The following is an 18,855-nucleotide window of genomic DNA, read 5'->3' on the forward strand; positions in this document are numbered from 1 at the left end:
CGCGGGTGGGGGGGCGCGCGGCGCGGGTCTGGGCTCGGAGAGCGCGCGCACGCCGCGGGTCTGGACTCGGGGGCGCGCGCGGCGCGGGCCCGCCGAGCTGTGGGACGAGGCCGCGGCGGGACGCGAACGCCGCAGGGGGGACCGGGGCGGCGGCGGCTGAGGAGTGGAGACGGGAGGCGGGTCCTCGCTCGCTCGGCTCACGGCTTGGGCGCTGCGGGCTGAGGAGACCAGGCGGCCGAGGCGGCGAAGGGAGGGCGCGCGGCAGTCCCCCACCTCACCTGACGGCCGGCGGCGCCCGCGGCCCTCAGCATGCGCCGCGAGGCGAGGGCTCCCCTCCCGCCCGTGGGCTGAGGCGGCGCCGGCGGCGGCAGGGAGAGGGGGCATGCGGCTGCCGGGCGCGGCGTAGAGGACTCGGCAGGCGGCGAGTGCCGGCCGCCGGGGGAGGGCTCGCTTCGCCCGGCCGCCGCCGCCGCCCGCCGCCGGGCGCCCGAGCGGAGCGGCGCGGCGGGCTGGGCGCCCCGACATGGCGGCCAGGAGCGCCCCGAGCTGCCACCTGCGGCTCGAGTGGGTGTACGGCTACCGGGGCCACCAGTGCCGCAACAACCTCTACTACACGGCGGCCAAGGAGATCGTGTACTTCGTGGCGGGCGTCGGCGTGGTGTACAGCCCGCGCGAGCACCGGCAGAAGTTCTACCGGGGCCACAGCGACGACATCATCAGGTACGGGGCCCGGGGCGGCCGGCGGCCCGCCCGCGCAGGGCGCCGCGCCCCCCGACCCTGCCCTCTGGGCACCGGGAAACCCGTGCCCTTTCCCGTCTTCGTATGCCGAGTCTCCCCCGCGGGTCGCTGCGATGGCCCCAAGTCCGCGGGTCCTCCCTTCTGCCTTCCACAGATGGGTGCAGTGTACCGAAAGCTGCTGTGGGTTGCATTTTTACCCCTTGAAATCTCGTCGGAGACTGCTTCTTAAACGAATTCTTAAAGCGCCAGAGGAAAGTGCTTTACCTAGTAGAGAACGCAGAAGAGTCCCGTAAGCGCTAGGCTGGTCCCGGGGAGCGCGCCCCGGCTGGCATCCTAGAGGGCACTCGGCTCTTGGCCGTAATAACTCGTTGAGGTTTCACCGTCTGCTGTTATCGGCAGATAGAAATCCCGGCAACCTTCAGGCAGTTCATCGGACTTTAAAATTTGCACACCTGAAGGCAGTTTGAGGGTAAGGATTGATTAAACCCATCCACACACACACACACCCCTCCCCCGCCCAAACATTTTAGGTGCTAAAATTATTCTGATTTCCATTTCTCTTGTTTCCTTTTTGGTAAAGCACTCCTAAATAAGTTTACTTTTTTTTTTTTTTAACTTAAATCACAATTTTGTCTACATTTTAATTCTTCTTTGACCGTCGTCTTAAGGTTGGTCCCAGTGCTTGTTTCCATTTCTTTAGTGAGCGGTGTATTTGAAATAGCATTTTCCATCAGTGTCTTAGCAGAACTTTTGTGGCAAATGAAGTTAAGAGCAGCAGAGATTATTTTAGACTGTTGATTATTGTCTCAAGCACAGCATATTTGTCGTTGATAAAGAGAGATGTGTTTTAAAACATTTTGAGACTCTGTGTATGTGTGTTTTTAAGAGATTCTATGATTGGGTTTGATTACTCAGTTTTATCCCCCTATCTGTGTTCCATAGGACTTAAACTGTGCAATTAAAACCCATTTGGTATCATGTTTTGTAGGCAAAACACTCTGGTACTTAAATACCATAAATAAAGATCTGTTTTGCATGTCTGCACATTTATGCTCTGTAAGAGAGGGAGGGAGGCCTACGACAAACAAAAGGTAGGGCAAGATAGAATAAAGATAAAGAGAGCAGAAACAGTGTGGAATAGGAAATGAGGCAGTGTTTGGGGTTCAGTGTGTGTGTGTGTGTGTGTGCGCGCGTGCTTACTCATGTCAGACTCTTTGAGACCCCATGGACTGTAGCCTGCCAGGCTCCACTGTCCATGGAACTCTCCAGGCAAGAATACTGAGTGGGTTGCCATTTCCTTCTCCAGGGGATCTTCCCCCATGCCGGGATCGAACCCTGGTCTCCTACACTGCAGGCAGATTCTTTACCATCTTGTGTGTTATTCACCCCAAGAGTAGAATTAACCCCAGTTCTTTGTCGTTTTCCCTGATCCTTTCCCATTTCTCTCTTCTTTTCCATGTGTTAAGTCTCCGACAGTTCAGGGGATAGTTAAGTTTATCTAGTGGAAACAGCCTTGACTGAAGCCCTCCTCCAGATATTCAGTCTGTTAGGCTCCTTTCAGTAGGTGGGGTCGGTAGGTGCGAAGGATGCTGAGGTGTACTTCTATTGTTTTTACTCCTTGGTAGTTGAGAGTAATATGGTATGAAGATCTTCTGAAGCTAGATACAATTTTTTTTGATGGGGTAAATGATGCTTTGTTTATTCTTCCAGCAGTAATTTGAACCTATATGTCACGTGGCTTGAATTTTTAAAATTGTGTTTCAGTCAAGTGCAGGGAAGAGATGCTTTTGCTCCCCTTTGGTGTACATAGTTGCACAACCATACAGGTAGTATCTCGAAATGTTTGAAAGTGACAGATTAGTCTAATTTTTGCCTTAATTAGATACTTGCTTGTGACTTTATGCAAATGATTCACCCTCAAAATAATTTATAACAGTAAAAAGTTTGCTTGAAAATTGCCATGGCAATCGCATCCTGAAATTGTGGCACAGATTTAATACAGTACTAAGACTATAACTTAGCAATCAAAGAGTTCTGGAAATTTTGTTTCAAGCAGTAATGGTAGAAATCATTCTTGTTTGTGAAAGTTCAACGTTTTCAAATTTGTTTCAATTCAGTGTTTGAAATACAGGTATAATTACTACTGTAATTTTTCAATTATGCCACAGCAGAAAATGAAATTTTTATAAATGATACCATGGTGGAAAATAATGTTGCTGTAATGTTAGCCTTATTAACAAAACGTCATTGCTGTATTTATCATGTTTTATTTTCATATTTCTTGAAACTTAGGTAAACTTATTAAATATAGCTTAGTCTGAATGTAAGACTATACCAGGATGAGCAAGTCATTGTCTTTAGGTTTTACAAAGGCAAGTGCCATATTGGTTGGAAAGACAAGAGTAATGATCATTTGCTTTCCAGTTCTGTCCTCTTACTACATCTAGCGTTGCCCGCGGTGGTGCCACATGACTTTATCATTTTGTCTGTGTTATGTGTAATTATCTTAACTTCTTTTTACTAGATATGTATGTATATAGTGTTCTTTCCTTTAGTTATATTTATTTCAGTATTACTGATTTATATAGAAATTTGTTTCACTGTCAGAATTTTAGTCACTTTTTTTTCTTATTTTCTGTGTCCCAAGTTATATTGATAAAATTCTCTAGTTATTAAATGTTTGTTACAGGTTTAAGAGTAAGTTAGAGACTACTGGCAGTTTTAATATAAAATGCACATCTGTAGCGTGGTCTGTATTTTGAAACTTTTGCCAGCTGTCTTCCCAAAGGATACAATAGCTTTTTAAATTAGTTTTTCTAGATACCACCCATCAACACATTTTTGACAAGTTTGTACTTGAAGTAGTGGATGTTACTGATAGTTCTCAAAACATGTATCACCAGTGAAGACCGTTCATGGAATATGGTTAACTTGGTGCATTTTGTTACTAGTTTTTGTTTTTCTTTAGACAAAATGAAAGGTAGAGTAGCTCGGCAATTGTGGCAGGTGGTGCTCTTGAGAAAAAATACTGATTAGGCTTCACCATAGTCTAGTAAAAGTGGTTTCTAACAACTCTGTACTTATAGTATGAAAATTTCATTTATTCAGCACAAGTCAGAATTGTTGTTGGAAAAGCATTTTGGAATGTATGATGTTTCCATGGTGGATCAGTGTTTTTTGTGTTTACGGGTTGAGGGTAGCAACTTTCTAAGGTCTGCCGGGAATTACCACAAGCCTACTTGTTGTCTGCTTAATGTTTCCAGATATATAGTCAATATTTCCCAAACCTGACTGATCATCAGAATCATTTAAGGAGCTTTTTGCCATTTTTTTTAGCCTTTTCATGAGATGTACTAAGCTAGAATCCTCTAGAGCCGGATCCCAGAAATTTGTTTTTCACACAGTGCCCCCAGATGATTCTGTTTAGAAAACACATTGCCAATCTGTATCCCAAAACATGCATGTGTAGAATTATTAAATAAGCAGTTTGAGAAATGGGTAGAACTCCTTCCTTCAAACTTGATTCCAGAATTTTCTTAAGCATTGTGTAATATTCAGAAGCCGTACTTCAGAAAGGATTAAGCAACATACAGATTTAGTAAAATGTCCCCATGTTTAAGTAACTAGAATTGATGGTCTTAACTTTCACAGACTATATAATAATTTTTTTCTGTAAGATTTCATTTTGTATGTTTGGATATCAAAATATTTATGGTTGTTTTTCAAATGCTGCATAGTTTAAGAGGTAAATTAACATGTTTTCAGGCAAAGGTTGAAATTATATAGAATAATAGTTCAAACTATCATAAATGTACCTTAAGTGTATATTATTAGGGTAAAAGAGAAATTTTAGATGTGTATTATAATTGTTTCCCCTTTATTTTATGATGTCTAATATACAGATAACTAATATAATATATTTTGGATATAAATTAAGGAAAACATATGGTAAATAAATTCTTAGAAACTATTAAGAAATAATAGTTCCTTAGAAACGATCAACTTACTGTTCCTTCAAGGCTTTTCACTCATCCAGAAATATTTATTGAACTCCTTCTTTGTGCACAGGTCTAGCCTGAAGGTATTAGGAGTTAAACCCTGCCAGTCAAGTGCAAGATTCCTGTGTGTACCAGGGATAGCATTAGTGTACCTGGGGTATGGTGTAGCAGGCGTATAACAGTTAAAGGGATGTGTCCCAGTGAGTGGAACACCTAAGCAGGCTGGGTCTTGAAGGACAATGGAGAGGCAGTCATCGGGGAAGTGAGCAAAGGCATAGCATTCTGAAGAGAGGCGGTGCCGTACAGTGGTTTCATGTTAAGAGAAAATAACTGAAAAAGTCATCTGTACTTGTTGTCTTCAGCTTTTTTCCTCCCATTCTGTCCTGGCTCTATTTTATTTCACCATGGCAGCTCTTGTCAAGGTCACCAGTGACCTCCACAGTGCTCTATCCAGAGGTCACTTCTGTGTTCTCATCTTTTTTGATTTATCATCATCATTTGCCACAGTTGGTTACACCCACATTCTTAAGACACTTTCTTAAGTGGTGTCTGGGATACATATTAGTGTAAAAATAGGTATTTCTTGTTTTACTTAGTCTTTCAGCAGATATTTATTGAGCACCTATTCATATTTGCCAGTGGCTGTTTTTAGCACTAGAATTACAGCAGTGAACCAAACAAGTGAAATTCCCAACCTTCACTGACAGTTTATGTACTGGGGGGAGATAATAAGCAAGGTAAATTTCACACTTATGCACATATATTGAATTTTGTATTTGGCATGTACATATATATTATTTTGTATATATAGTGGTGTATCTGTCTGTCTCTGTGTGTAGATATATATAATATGTAAGGGCTAGAGGAAAAAGCAGGAAAGTGAGACACAGACTATTGGAAAGAGTTTAGATAGAAGTCTGGGTAGGGGAGCCAGGAAGGCCTCCTTAAAGTATAAATGTAACGCTTGAGTGGAGCTGTGGAGGTGAGGGACTGTGCCGGGTGGCTGTCTGGAGGGAATGACGTTGCAGGCAAAGGGACATCATGTTCAGAGGCCTGAAGTGGAATGCCTCGTGTGTTTGAGGGTCAGTAGGAAAGTTAGAGTGGCTGGAGTGCAGTGAATTCCCATAAAAGCAGCACAGAGACGAGGTCTGATGAAGAATGGTGGTGGGACAGATTGTTTAGGACTTCGTGGGCTATTGAGAAGATTTTTTTGCCTTCCCATCTGAGGGAGGTTAGAAGCCATTGGAACAATTTAATCAAATTAGTGACCTAATTTGAGTTAATGGTTTGACAAGGTCACTCTGGATCCTGTATTGATGACAGACAGAGGGAGAGGTGAAAGATGGAAGCAGACAGACCACTTAGAAGACTTAGAAGAGATGTTGGTGGCTTGGGCCCAATCAGTAAGAACGGGAGCAGTGAGAAGCCACTCGGCGTGCTTTGAAGCCAGAGGCAGCGTGATTTACTGGTGGGCCAGGCATGAACTGTGACGGGAAGGAAGGCCAGTGACGGTCACAGTTTGGGGCCAGAACACCTGAGAACGGGGTTGCCTGTTGGTAAATCAGCAAAGGCTGTGGGGAGGGCAGATTTTCTGCTTCAGGAGAAAGGGATGATCATGAGCTGTTTTAGATATTAATAGACAACCAACCCAGAGAAGGCAATGGCACCCCACTCCAGTACTCTTGCCTGGAAAATCCCATGGATGGAGGAGCCTGGTGGGCTGCAGGCCATGGGGTCGCTGAGGGTCGGACACGGCTGAGTGACTTCACTTTCACTTTTCATTTTCATGCCTTGGAGAAGGAAGTGGCAACCCACTCCAGTGTTCTTGCCTGGAGAATCCCAGAGACGGGGGAGCCTGGTGGGCTGCTGTCTATGGGGTCGCACAGAGTCGGACACGACCGAAGTGACTTAGCAAGAGCAGCAGACAACCAACCAAGTGGGCTTGTACATTAGGCCAATTGAACATACATGTCTATAATCCAGGGAAGCAGTCTGCGCTGGGATAAATTTGAATGTTATCAGCATGTAGGTAGTATTTAAAGTCATAACCCTGGATGAGATCACTGAGGGAGTGAATAAAGAATCTGAACAATGAATTCCTGTGGCCCTCCGACATTTAAATATTCAGAAGATGAAAAAGAACTGACAAAACAGTGGCCAGAGAGACAGGAAAAAAACCAAGAGAGTGCAGAGTCATGGAAATCAAGTTAAAAATAGTGTTTCAGGGAGAAGGAAGTGACCAGCTGTATCAAGTCAGATGAGTAGTACTTCACCTTAGTGGAGATGTTAGCTGTTTTGCAATAATTACATTGTGATCATGACTGTCGAGGAGACCGTGTACGGATGTTTATATGATCAGGGGAACAGAGGGAGCAGAAAGAAGTCATCAGAATGAGTCATGTCATCACAGGTGTACAGAACTGGCCTCCTTCAGGGTCTGCTCCTGCAGCTGCTAGTTTGGTTGATTATTTTTAAAATGGCACATGGCTGATAGCTCTAGATACTTGCTGTTCAAAGATATAGTCCTTAGACCATCAGTTTCAGCATTACCTCGGAGCTCATTAGAAAAGCAGATCTCAAGCCCCACCCCAGGCCTGCTGAATTAGACTCTGAATTTTAACAGCATTCTCAGGTAGTGTTATGGGTTTGAAATATTAAAATTGTGGGTTTTGATATTAAAGTTTGAAAAGCACACTCTAGACCAGTGGTTTTCAGTGCTGTCCTTTAACCAACACATTAGCGTCACCTGGAAGCCTGTTAGAAATGCAGGGTTTCAAACTTCATCCCAGACCTAATCAGAAACTCTAGATGTGGGGCCCAACAATCCACTTTAATTACCTCCATATGATATTGATATATTCTGAAGTTTGAAAAACATTGCTCTAGATTCTTGATTTTCAATCCTGGCTGCATACTAGAATCACTTGGAGAGTTAAAGCAAAGTAAAACCACCAGTGCCTGAGTCTCATCCCTAGAAATTCCAATTTAATTTATTTAGGATGGGTCTCAGGTGTAATTTATTTGTTGCTGTTTGCGTCTGTCTGTAAGCTTCCTAGATGATTCCAGTAAGCAGCCAGGGTTGAAAACCACTGCTCTAGATATAGAAGTAATCCATGGTGGTGGGCTGGGAAGTCAAACTCAAAAAACTCTAGGCCCACCCAAATTTGTTCATTTACTATTATACAAGATCCCTTGGATGAGGAAATGGCAGCCCACTCCAGTATTCTTGTCTGGGAAATCCCATGGACAGAGGAGCCAGCCCAAGGGGTTGCAAAGTGTTGGACACGACTTAGCAACTAAACAATAACAACAAATTATATCACAGTATTGATCATTTGCCAAGTATTAAGACCCCTTTAAAAAGTCTGGGCCTATTGCCCAAGGCATATTTGGAGATTTTTTTTTTCTGTCAAGAAAAGCAGTGATTAGTAGGGTTTTCCATTAATGGATCTGCCCAGTGTCATCAGTGGCTGAAAACATGAAAAGACAGATATCTTGCATTGTCAGTCCAGAAAAATGCTAACAAACTGGGGACCCGGCAGGTTCACTTAATGGGCAAAATCGTGTGCATCCTGGACAGCACCGAGTGAGGTGTGACCCAGTAGTTGATTTCAACAGACTGGTGGGTCAGCTGCAGTCGGTTTGGCTCAATGATTCAGACCATGAAAAGCCCAGGAGCATCTGTAAATAAATTTCCAATGTGGAGCCAGAGTCTGCAGTCAGAAATAGAGCAAATATCCAATATGCTAGTACGGAAGAGGCATATAAATGATCTCACCCTCCCCCTGTGAGGTTCTGAAGTGGGCAGTTGCTGCCGCGCCCTGGATTCACTCCGGGAGAGGGCCCAGCAGCTAGGACGCTGTGTTCTGCAAAGCTTGAGACCACATATTGCCATAAGCCAAGCATGGAGCCTCCACTAACAGCTGACTGACTTCTCTTCAGGCTGAGCGTCCTCCTTTGTAGATCAGTGTTCCTTGACAGCAAAGGGCTGGAAGGGGCTATACCGGGCCAGTGTAAACAAGCTGCCTTGCTACAGTGGCATCTATTCTAATTATAAGGTGGCGCATAGTTTCACCATATTGGCCAAAGACTGCAAGAACTTATATGAAAGCCTTAACAGGTCCTGGATTTCCTGTCTGCAGTATCACCCTCTGTTGGCTAATGTAATGTAAAAATGGATTGGATTGTTAAAAGATCAAGTGAAATATAGTGCCCACCTTAAAACACTGGTATGCTTATATCCATCTAAATTAGTAAGCTTGACAGAAAAATACTAAAAAGTTCTTGGAATGAGAGGAGAGGCAGTGCGACTGAAGCTAGACATTGCACCTAGGATCTAGCTGTTCTTGAGGCCACAGATGGGCTGAATTCATCACAACACCACTAAACTCTATATATTTTTTCTTTGGGGATGGGTGGCTCATAAAGCTGGATTGGCAAATAAGTAGTTGTGATCGTGGGAGGTGTTCACTCAGATTTCACTCTAAAAGTATCTTGTTCTTCACAATCAAGGAGAGATAACTGAGTTTACTTTAATACCGAGCTTGGGGAGCATACCGATAAAGCAGAGAGGTTGGATGTGGGGTGAGAATTCTGGATTATATCATTGCCAAATTATATGGATGGTATTCAGCCTCTTATTGGAGCCCAAACAAGGGGTCTACACTTTTAGGTAAAGTTGGCAGTGACCAGCTGAGAGCCGCCGTCGAAGCTGATCCTCTTACAGCTGCTCCAGAAGTTGCCCCAAGAACCCAGCATTGACCATTCGACAGTCCTTCAGCACTTGAAGCAAACTGGAAAGGTGATGAAGCTTGATAAGCCTCATGAGTTGACCGAAAACCAAAAAAATTAGCATTTTGAAGTGCTGTCTTCTCTTATTCTACACAACAACAGTGAACTATTTCTCAATCAGATTGTGACATGCAATGAAAAGTGGATTTTCTACGACCACCGGTGATAACCAGCTCAGTGGTTGGACCAAGAGGAGGCTCCAAAGCGGTTCCCAAAGCCAAACTTGGCTGAAAAAGTCACGGTCACTGTTTGGTGGTCTGTTGCCCAACTGACCCACTAAAGCTTTCTGAATCCCGGTGAAACTGTAACATCTGAGAAGTATGCTCAGCAAATCACTGAGATGCACTGAAAACCACAGTACCTGAAGCTGGCATTGGTCAGTAGAAGAGGCCCCGTTCTTCTCCACAGCAACACCTTACCACACATTGCCCAACCAGCGCTTCAAAAATAGAATGAATTGGGCTACGAAATTTTGCCTTATCCACTATATTCACCTAACCTCTTGCCAACCAACTACCGCTTCTTCAAGCATCTGTACAACTTTTTGCAGGGAAAACACTTCCACCACCAGCAGGAGGCAGAAAATGCTTTCCAAGAGTTCGTTGAATCCCAAAGCACCGTAGGAATAAATAAACTTATTTCTCATTGGCAAAAAAATGTTGATTTTAATGGTTCCTATTTTGATTAAGAAGTGTTTGAGCCTAATTATAATGATTATAATTCCGAAACCGCAATTATGTTTGCACCAACCTAATAGTATGATATTGCTTGTGGTGGTGTTTAAATTAGCCACAAGATGATGATGTAACCATATCTAATCACCTCAGTGGCCGTATCTTTACAGATACTAAGATTGATCGGGGGCAGGGCACAATTCCCAACAAGGGGTGGAAAGTGGAAGGCTATTTTAAGTGTTAAAACATAGGTGATAACTAATTACAGAATCCATAGACTGGTCATCATTACTTGGTTGCAGTGTGACTTTTCTAATAACAATTATTAGTCAACTAATATTTAATAATGAATTATCAATTAACTAATAATTAGTTCACTCAGTCATGTCCGACTCTTTGCAACCCAGGCTCCTCTGTCCATGGGATTTTCCAGGCAAGAGTACTGGAGTGGGTTGCCGTTTCCTTCTCCAGGACATCTTCCCAACCCAGGGATTGAACTCGGGTCTCCTGCACTGCAGGCGGATGCTTTACTGTCTGAGCCCCCAGGGAAGCTCAATAATCAGTTAATCCGTGGACAGTGTAATGGCACATAGAGCACTGTAGAGGGTGGCGCTGCTAACATGGGAAGAAGTTTCACCTGGATCCTGGATGTTAGATTTAGATTCCAAGCTGACATGCTCTTACAAAGGAATTTTTGCAGGGCACAGAGGGACTATGTAGGAGTCCGAAGTTGACATAATAAAGGAGTAGGAGAGGTTTGGTAGGCCCCCTCTTAGAAGGTGGCTATTATGTTTTAAAACTTGTTAATACCTACTTATAATAGAACATTGAAAAGTATGGAAAAAGAAAAATATTTACTCGCAATCTTATACCTAGAGATATTACCATTCTGTTTTCTCTATTTTTATTGTCTTTAATTTGTGGTTGTGCTGAGCTGCCATTGCTGTGTGGCTTTCTCTCTAGTTGCGTCAGGCGGGGGCTGCCCTCTGACTGCAGTGCGCAAGCTCCTCTCTGCATGGCTCCTCACGCTGCAGAGCGCACGCTCCAGGGCATGCGTGCTTCAGCAGTTGCAGCCCCTGGGCTCGGGAGCACAGGCTCAGCAGTTGTGGCACACAGCTGTTAGCTGCTCGGCAGCATGTGAGATTTTCCCAGATGAGGGATCGAACTCGTGTCTCCTGCATTGGCAGGAGGCTCCTTTACCACCGAGTCACCAGGGAAGACCCTACTGTTGTGTTTTAGATTATTTCCTTTGAAGTCTTTATTTTTTTAAATAATTTTATTTATTTGGGGGCTTCCTTGGTGGCTCAGATGGTAAAGAATCCGCCTGCAATGCAGGAGACCTGAGTTCGATCCCTGGGCCGGGAAGATCTCCTGGAGAAGGGAATGACTACCCACTCCAGGATTCTTGCCTGGAGAATCCCATGGACAGAGGAGCCTGGTGGGCTCCTCCCCAGTCGACAGGGTCACAAAGAGTTGGACACTGAGTGACTGATCAGTGACAAATATTGTATTATCTGGTTGTGCCAAATTTATTTACCCATTTGCCTGTTGAAGGACTTCTCGGTTACAAGCACGTTTTGGCGATAATGAGTGAAGCTATAAACATCCGTGTGCAGGTTTCTGTGTGGACATAGGTTTCACTCCTTTGGATAAATACCAAGGAGCACAGTTGCTGCATTGTTTGGGAAGGTTGTAGTTTTGTAAGAAACTGCCAAACTCTCTTCCAAGTGACTGTTCTGTTTTTCCTCTCTCACCGGCAGTGTGTGAGAGCCCCTGTCACTCGTCACCCTTGTCAGCATTTGGAGATGTCGGTGTTCCTGATTTGGCCATTCTGATAGGCATGTAGTGGAGTCTTAGAGTTTTGATTTGCATTTTCCTGGTGACGTATGATATGGAGCATGTTTTCATATGCTTATTTTCCATCTGTGTATCTTCTTTGATGAGGAGTGTGTTAAGGTTTTTGGCCTACTTTTTAATTGGTTTTTCTTATGACTGAGTTTTTAGCTCCTTGTATATTTTGAATGTTGTTGTCCAGTCGCTCAGTCATGTCTGACTCTTTGCGACCTAATGGACTGCAGCACGCCAGGGCTCCCTGTCCATCACCAACTCCAGAGCTTGCTCAAGCTCATCTCTGTCGAGTCAGTGATGCCATCCAACCATCTTATCCTCTGTTGCACTCTTCCTGCCCTCACTCTTTCCCAGCATCAGGGTCTTCTCCAGTGAATCAGCTTTTCCCATCAGGTGGCCAAAGCAGTGGGGCTTCAGCATCAGTCCTTGTAGTGAGTATTCACGGCTGATCTCCTTTAGGATGGACTGGTTTGATCTCCTTGCAGTCCAAGAGACTCTCCAGTCTTCTCCAACACCACAGTTCAAAAACATTGATCCTTCGGTGCTCAGCCTTCTTTATGGTCCAACTCCCACATCCATATATGACTGCTGGAAAAACCATAGCTTTGACTAGATGGACCTTTGTTGGCAAAGTAATGTCTCTGCTTTTTAATATACTGTCTAGGTTTGTCATAGCTTTTCTTCCAAGGAGCAAGCGTCTTTGAATTTCACAGCTGCAGTCCCCATATGCAGTGATTTTCAATTCAGTTCAGTCACTCAGTCGTGTCCGACTCTTTGCAACCCCATGGGCTACAGCACGCCAGGCCTCCCTGTCTATCACCAACTCCTGAAGCTTGCTCAAACTCATGTCCATTGAGTCGGTGATGCCATCCAACTATCTCATCCTCTGTCATCCCCTTCTCCTGCCTTCAGTCTATCCCAGCATCAGGGTCTTTTCCAGTGAGTTCGTTTTTCACATCAGGTGGCCAAAGTATTGGAGTTTCAGCTTCAGCATCAGTCCTTCCAATGAATATTCAGGACTGATTTCCTTTAGGATGGACTGAGTGGATCTCCTTGCAGTCCAAGGGAATCTCAAGAGTCTTCTCCAACACCACAGTTCAAAAGCATCAGTTCTTCAGCAGTGATTTTGGAGCCCCCCAAAATAAAGTCTGTCATTGTTTCCCCATCTATTTTCTGTGAAGTGATGGGACCAGATGCCATGATCTTCGTTTTTTGAATGTTGAGTTTTAAGCCAGCTTTTTCGCTCTCCTCTTTAATCAAGATGCTCTTTAGTTCCTCTTCGCTTTCTACCGTAGGGTGGTATCATCTGCATATCTGAGGTTATTGATATTTCTCTTGGCAATCTTGATTCCAGCTTGTGCTTCATACAACCTGGCATTTTGCATGATGTACTCTGCCTATTAGTTAAATAAGCATGGTGACAATACACAGCCTTGGCATACGTACTTCTTTCCCAATTTGGAATCAGTCTGTTGTTCCATGTCCAGTTCTAACTGTTGCTTCTTGACCTGCATACAGATTTCTCAGGAGGCAGGTAAGGTGGTCTGATGTTCCCATCTCTTTAAGAATTTTCCAGTTTGTTGTGATCCATGTAGTCAAAAAGGCTTTAGCATAGTCAGTGAAGCAGAAATAGACATTTTTCTGGAATTCTGTTACAAATATTTTCTCCTAGTCTGTGGCTTGTCTTCTAGTGCTCTTGCTTTTGTCTTCCACAGGGCAGAATTTTTTTTTTTTATTTTAATGAAGTCCAGCTTTCTCTCTTTCTTTCATGGATCCTGTGTTTAATGTTGTATCTAAAAAGGCATTATCATGCCCAAAGTCATCTAGATTTTCTCCTGTGTTGTCTTCCAGGAATCTTATAGTTTTACATTTAGGTCTGTGATTCATTTTGAGGTAGTTTCTGTGAAAGGTCTGTGTCTAGATTCATTTTTTACGTGTAGATGTCTGGTTGTTCCTGCACTGTTTGTTCAAGGAGTCTATCTTTGCTCCATTGTAGTGCCTTTACTCCTTTGTCAAAAATCAGTTGATTATATTTATAAGGGTCTATTTCTGGGTCTCTCTTCTCTTCCACTGGTATTTTGTCTACTCTTGCAAATACCATATTGTCTTTTTTTCTCTTCCAATTTTACTGAGTTTTATTTATCTCATAAGTGTAAGTTTGTACCTTTTGATCATCTTAGTCCAATTCCCCATTCCATCCCTTGCCTCTGATATCTGACCTCTTTTTCTGTGAGTTTGTTTTTGAAGTATAATTGACCTACAACACTATGTTAGTTCTTGTTACACAACGTAGTGATTCAGTATTTCTAAACATTTGAAAACGATCGCCATGGTAAGTCTATTAAGATATATCACCATACAAGATACTATGTAGTTATGGACTGCATTCTCCACACTGTACATTGCCTTCTATATGTGTGTGTGTGTATTTAAGTTACTGATCTCTCAAGTTCAAACCCTTTTTAACAATCCTTCATCATCCCCCACCAAGTTTACTGGTTTTAGCATCATATTTTACATCTTTTTGTTTTGTGTGTGCCTGAACTACTTACTGTGGATATAGATGATTTCATGACTTTTGTCTTTTAACCTCCTTACTGTGGCTCATTTACTAATTTTACTGTATGTTTGTCTTCACTAGTGAGATTTTTCCCTTTCATAATTTTCATGTTTCTATTTCTGGCCTTTTCTTTTTCACTTAGAAATGTCCCTTTAGCGTTTCTTATAAAGTTGGTTTAGTGGTGCTAAACTCTTTTAGTTTTTGCTTGTCTTTAAAACTTTTGATCTCTTCATAAAATCTGAACACAAACCTTACCGGGTCATAAAGCTTTACCTACTTGGTTGTAAGTTTATCCCTTTCATCACTTAAAGTGTATCACGCCCCTCCCTCCTGGCCTGCAGAGTTTCTACTGAAAGGTCCTTTGTGGGAGTTCCCTTGTACATAACTTGCTACTTTTCCCTTGCTGCATTTAACATTCTCTCTCTAATTTTTATGTCTTGGTGTGGTCCTCTTTGGGTTGATCCTGTTGGGGACTTCCTGTGCTTCCTGGACCTGGATGTCTTTATCCTTCCTCAGGTTAGGGAGGTTTCCAGCTGTTGTGTCTTCAAATAAGTTCTCTGCTCTCTCTTTCGCTTCTTCTGGGACCCCTGTAATTTGAATGTTAATATGCTTGATGTTGTATCACAGGTCTCTTGAGCTGTCCTCATTTTTTTTATTCTTTCTTTTGTTCAGCTTGAGTGATTTCCATTACTCGTCTTCCAGCTCACTAATCTGTTCCTCTGTACTATTTAATATACTGTTGATTCCCTGTAGTGTATTTTCCATTTCAGTTCCTGTGTTCTTCATCTCTGTTTGGTTTTTGTTTATCTTTCTAAACTTTCTGTGAGAAACCTCTGTTCATCCAGTCTTCTCCCAAATTCTCTGAACACTTTTACAGTCGTTACCTAGAACTCTCTAGAGCGTAGCTTGCCTATTTCCCTTCACTCAGTTCTTTGTCCCAACAGCACAGCCCCACTTGGTCACCAGAACTCTAGTAGGAGTGCCTGCTACGTGCGCTGTGTGGGTCCTACTGTTATGAGCCTCTGATAGGTATGGCTGGCCCACTTTCCAGTCTGTTGCCAGGCACTGACTTGTGTGGAGGATGCTGGCTACTGGTGGGCAGGGTTGAGCAGCAGCTGCTGACTGTCCTGGAGCTAGTGCTGGCCCACTGGTGGTTTGTGCTAGTTTCTGGAGTGGGTGGTTGCAGTGCTGGGGTGTTCCAGATATACTGGCCTGCAGGTGGGTGGGGCCAGTTCCAGCATAGCTAGAGTCTGGGGTGTCCCAAAAGTGGTGTTGGCCAACTAGTGAGACTGGCTAGATCCTGGGGCATTTGGCTAAGGGGCCCAGGGTGTCTTGGAGTTGTTATCAGCCAGCTGGCAGGCAGGGTTGGGTCCTGGGGTCTCTAGCTGCAAGGCCAGCGGGTCCCAGAGCTGGTGTTTGCCTGCTGGTGGGTGAGGCAGAGGCCTAAGGGATTCTAGGGCTAATGCTTGTTCCCTGGTGGGAAGAGCTGGGGGTCCCAGAGTTGGTGTTTCTCCTCACTGGTAGTGGGGAGGGAAATTTACATAAGAGGCATGTCTTGGGCAGCTGAGTAACAAGGAGATCTCCGTACACCTGCCCGCTAGAATCTTAAGCATTTATATAGCGACCTTAACAGGGTACGGAGTCTCTAGTTGCCTGGGTTCAGTTCTTTGGTCAGTTGGTGGTCATGTCTTCTCAATAACCTTCTCCAACATTCAGATAAGTTGGGAAGAACTGACATCTTTTTTTTTACCCTAATTACTATCATCTTGATAGTACTGAGTCTTCCTATCCATGAATATAGAATATCTATTTTTTATAGTTCTTGATTTCATTCATCAGAGTTTTGTGGTTTTCCTCATATAGATTTTGTATCTATTTTGTTAGATATATGCCTAAATATTTCAGTTTGGGGTGTTAATGTAATGGTATTGCATTTTCAATTTCAGATTCCACTTGTTTACTGTCAGTATGTAGGATAACAATTAATTTTTGTATGTTAACTTTGTATCCTGCAGCCTTACTGTAGTCACATATTAATTCCAGGAAATTTTTTTTTTTGGCTGATTTTTTTGGATTTTCTACACAGATGATTGTGTCATCTATGAACAAAGACAGTTCTATGTCTTCCTTCCCAATCTGTATACCGTTTATTTCCTTTCCTTGTATTATTGCATTAGCAAGGCCTTCCAGTATATTATTGAAAAGGAGTGGTGAAGGGGGACATTGATGACTTGGGCCTCATCTTTGTGGGAAAGCTTAGAATTTCTCACCATGAAATATGCTGTTAGCTGTGAGTTTTTGTAGGTACTCTGTGTAAGGTTGACACAAAGTTCTTCTGTATTCCTAGTTTCCTGAGAGTTTTTATCATGAGTAAGTATTAGCATTTGTCATATGCCTTTTTTGCATCTATTGATATGATCATATGATTTTTCCTTTTTAGTCCATTGCCATGATGGACCCTCAATTGATTTTTTAATGATATTAATACCTCAGATAGTATTCCACATAGTTGTGGTGTATACTTCTTTTTTCGACTCCTTTAGATTTGATTTGCTAAGCAAGTTACATTGGACCTGAAGCGTGAATTATCTGAATGAAGCAAGATTTGGAAGATCATTCTAGAGACAAAGACCTTTGAGAACATAATAAGTTTGGCCTTTTCAAGAGACAAAAAGACCCGTATGTCTGAAATGTGGTGAACAAAAGGGAGAATTGTAGAAGGTGAGGTGTGAGAAATAGATGATGGTATGTATTGTAGAGCCTTGTAAGTGCCGTATTAAATAGTTTGGATTTTATCCTGATTGTAATAGGAAGCTGTTGGGGGATTTTAACCAGGTGAACTGCATATTGATTTAAGAGATCACTCTGGTTATGTGGCTTCCCTGGGGGCTCAGTGGGTAAAGCGTCTGCCCCCAATGCGGGAGACCCAGGTTCGATCCCTGGGTCGGGAAGATCCCCTGGAGAAGGAAATGGCAACCCACTTCAGTACTCTTGCCTGGAAAATCCCATGGATTGAGAAGCCTGGTAGGCTACAGTCCATGGGGTCGCAAAGAGTCGGACATGCCTGAGTGACTTTCCCTTCCTTCCTTCCTGGTTATGTTAAGAAAACCCTGAGGGATGCACTGGAGAAGGACGGGCACGGGCCTCAGATTCGGGCTGAGGCGGAGAAGATGGGGGTGATGATGAGGTCAGTAGGACAGGCTAATAGAATGTATGTAATAAATTGGAAAGGGAAAGAGGTGAGGGTTAAATTTAGCTTCTTGGTCTGAGCAACTGAGTGGCTAGTGATGTCATATACTAGGGTGGGGAATTGAGGAGGGAATGTTCTGGATGTGTTAAATGTGAGTTGCCCACAACACATCTTTTCCTCCTGGCTGGAAATACAGTTTGGGTGTCAGTCACAGTATATGTGATTTTAAAACTTGGTTGGAAAAATTTAATGTTATGTATTCTCATGCTCACAAAATTGATATATACATTTAATGCAACTCCATAAACATCATAGCAGATTTTCTGTGAGGTATGAGAATTAGATATAAAGTTATTTAAAAATTTATATGGAAGAATAAATCTGTAAGAACAGACAAAAGCCGAGTTAAAAAATAAAAAAGATATAATAAAAGAGGAGTGTTAATAGATACTAGAACATACTAAAAGAATCACTCTAATAAATAGAATATGATTTTTCACGGGAATGGGCAAAAAGTTCTGTGGGACATAATTGAGAATACAGATACAGGTATGACATAGAAATTTAATATATATTTAATATCTAAAAGAAATCATATATTTAACAAATGATGCTAGCTCAACTAGAATAAAATTGGGATAAAACCAAATTGAATTCTTTCTTATGCCACATATAAAAATAAATTCCTGATGGATTAAAGACATGAGTGAAAACAGGATTCCCTCTCAGTATCTCTTCAGTGTTATACCACTTTTGGCATAAATGGACTAACAGAGACAATACTTCTACATTATGGCTTCAGGCAGAACAGCATTTACTTGACACACTAGTTTTCAGTCAGAAAGGGCATGATGTATAATAGGTTTGAATCGTGCATCTTATTTGGATGAACCCAAAATATTTTGCCTTGCATACACCCATCACAGAAGGATGGAGTGTTTTCTACATACTTTCATTCTGTGATACACATATATTACTTCCACATTTTGGAGTGTTCTAATTTCTTTCTGTGTTTATCTGAAGGTGCTTTCTGGGCTCTTTGTGGGTTCCTAACTT

At 42.9% G+C, this 18,855-nt stretch overlaps 1 protein-coding gene across 11 annotated transcripts in view; it reads left to right on the plus strand.

The window, feature by feature from the left end:
- The first annotated feature begins 505 nt into the window (after positions 1 to 505).
- Positions 506 to 18,855, plus strand: part of EML5 (EMAP like 5) — a 154,428-nt gene continuing 136,078 nt past the window's right edge. For 10 of the 11 annotated variants that reach the window (XR_005718806.1, XM_040227498.1, XM_040227505.1 and 7 more), the window contains exon 1: positions 524 to 720. Coding sequence is in view for 10 of the 11 variants with exons in the window: in XM_040227498.1 (XP_040083432.1) it covers positions 524 to 720 (197 nt within the window). In the remaining variant the exon portion in view is untranslated. Of the gene's footprint in view, positions 721 to 18,855 lie in introns of all 11 variants that reach the window. The other variant, XM_040227497.1, reaches the window with a different exon arrangement.

Source organism: Oryx dammah, unplaced genomic scaffold (assembly GCF_014754425.2).
Source record: "Oryx dammah isolate SB20612 unplaced genomic scaffold, SCBI_Odam_1.1 HiC_scaffold_26, whole genome shotgun sequence".
In the NCBI taxonomy this organism is placed as follows: Eukaryota; Metazoa; Chordata; class Mammalia; order Artiodactyla; family Bovidae; genus Oryx; species Oryx dammah.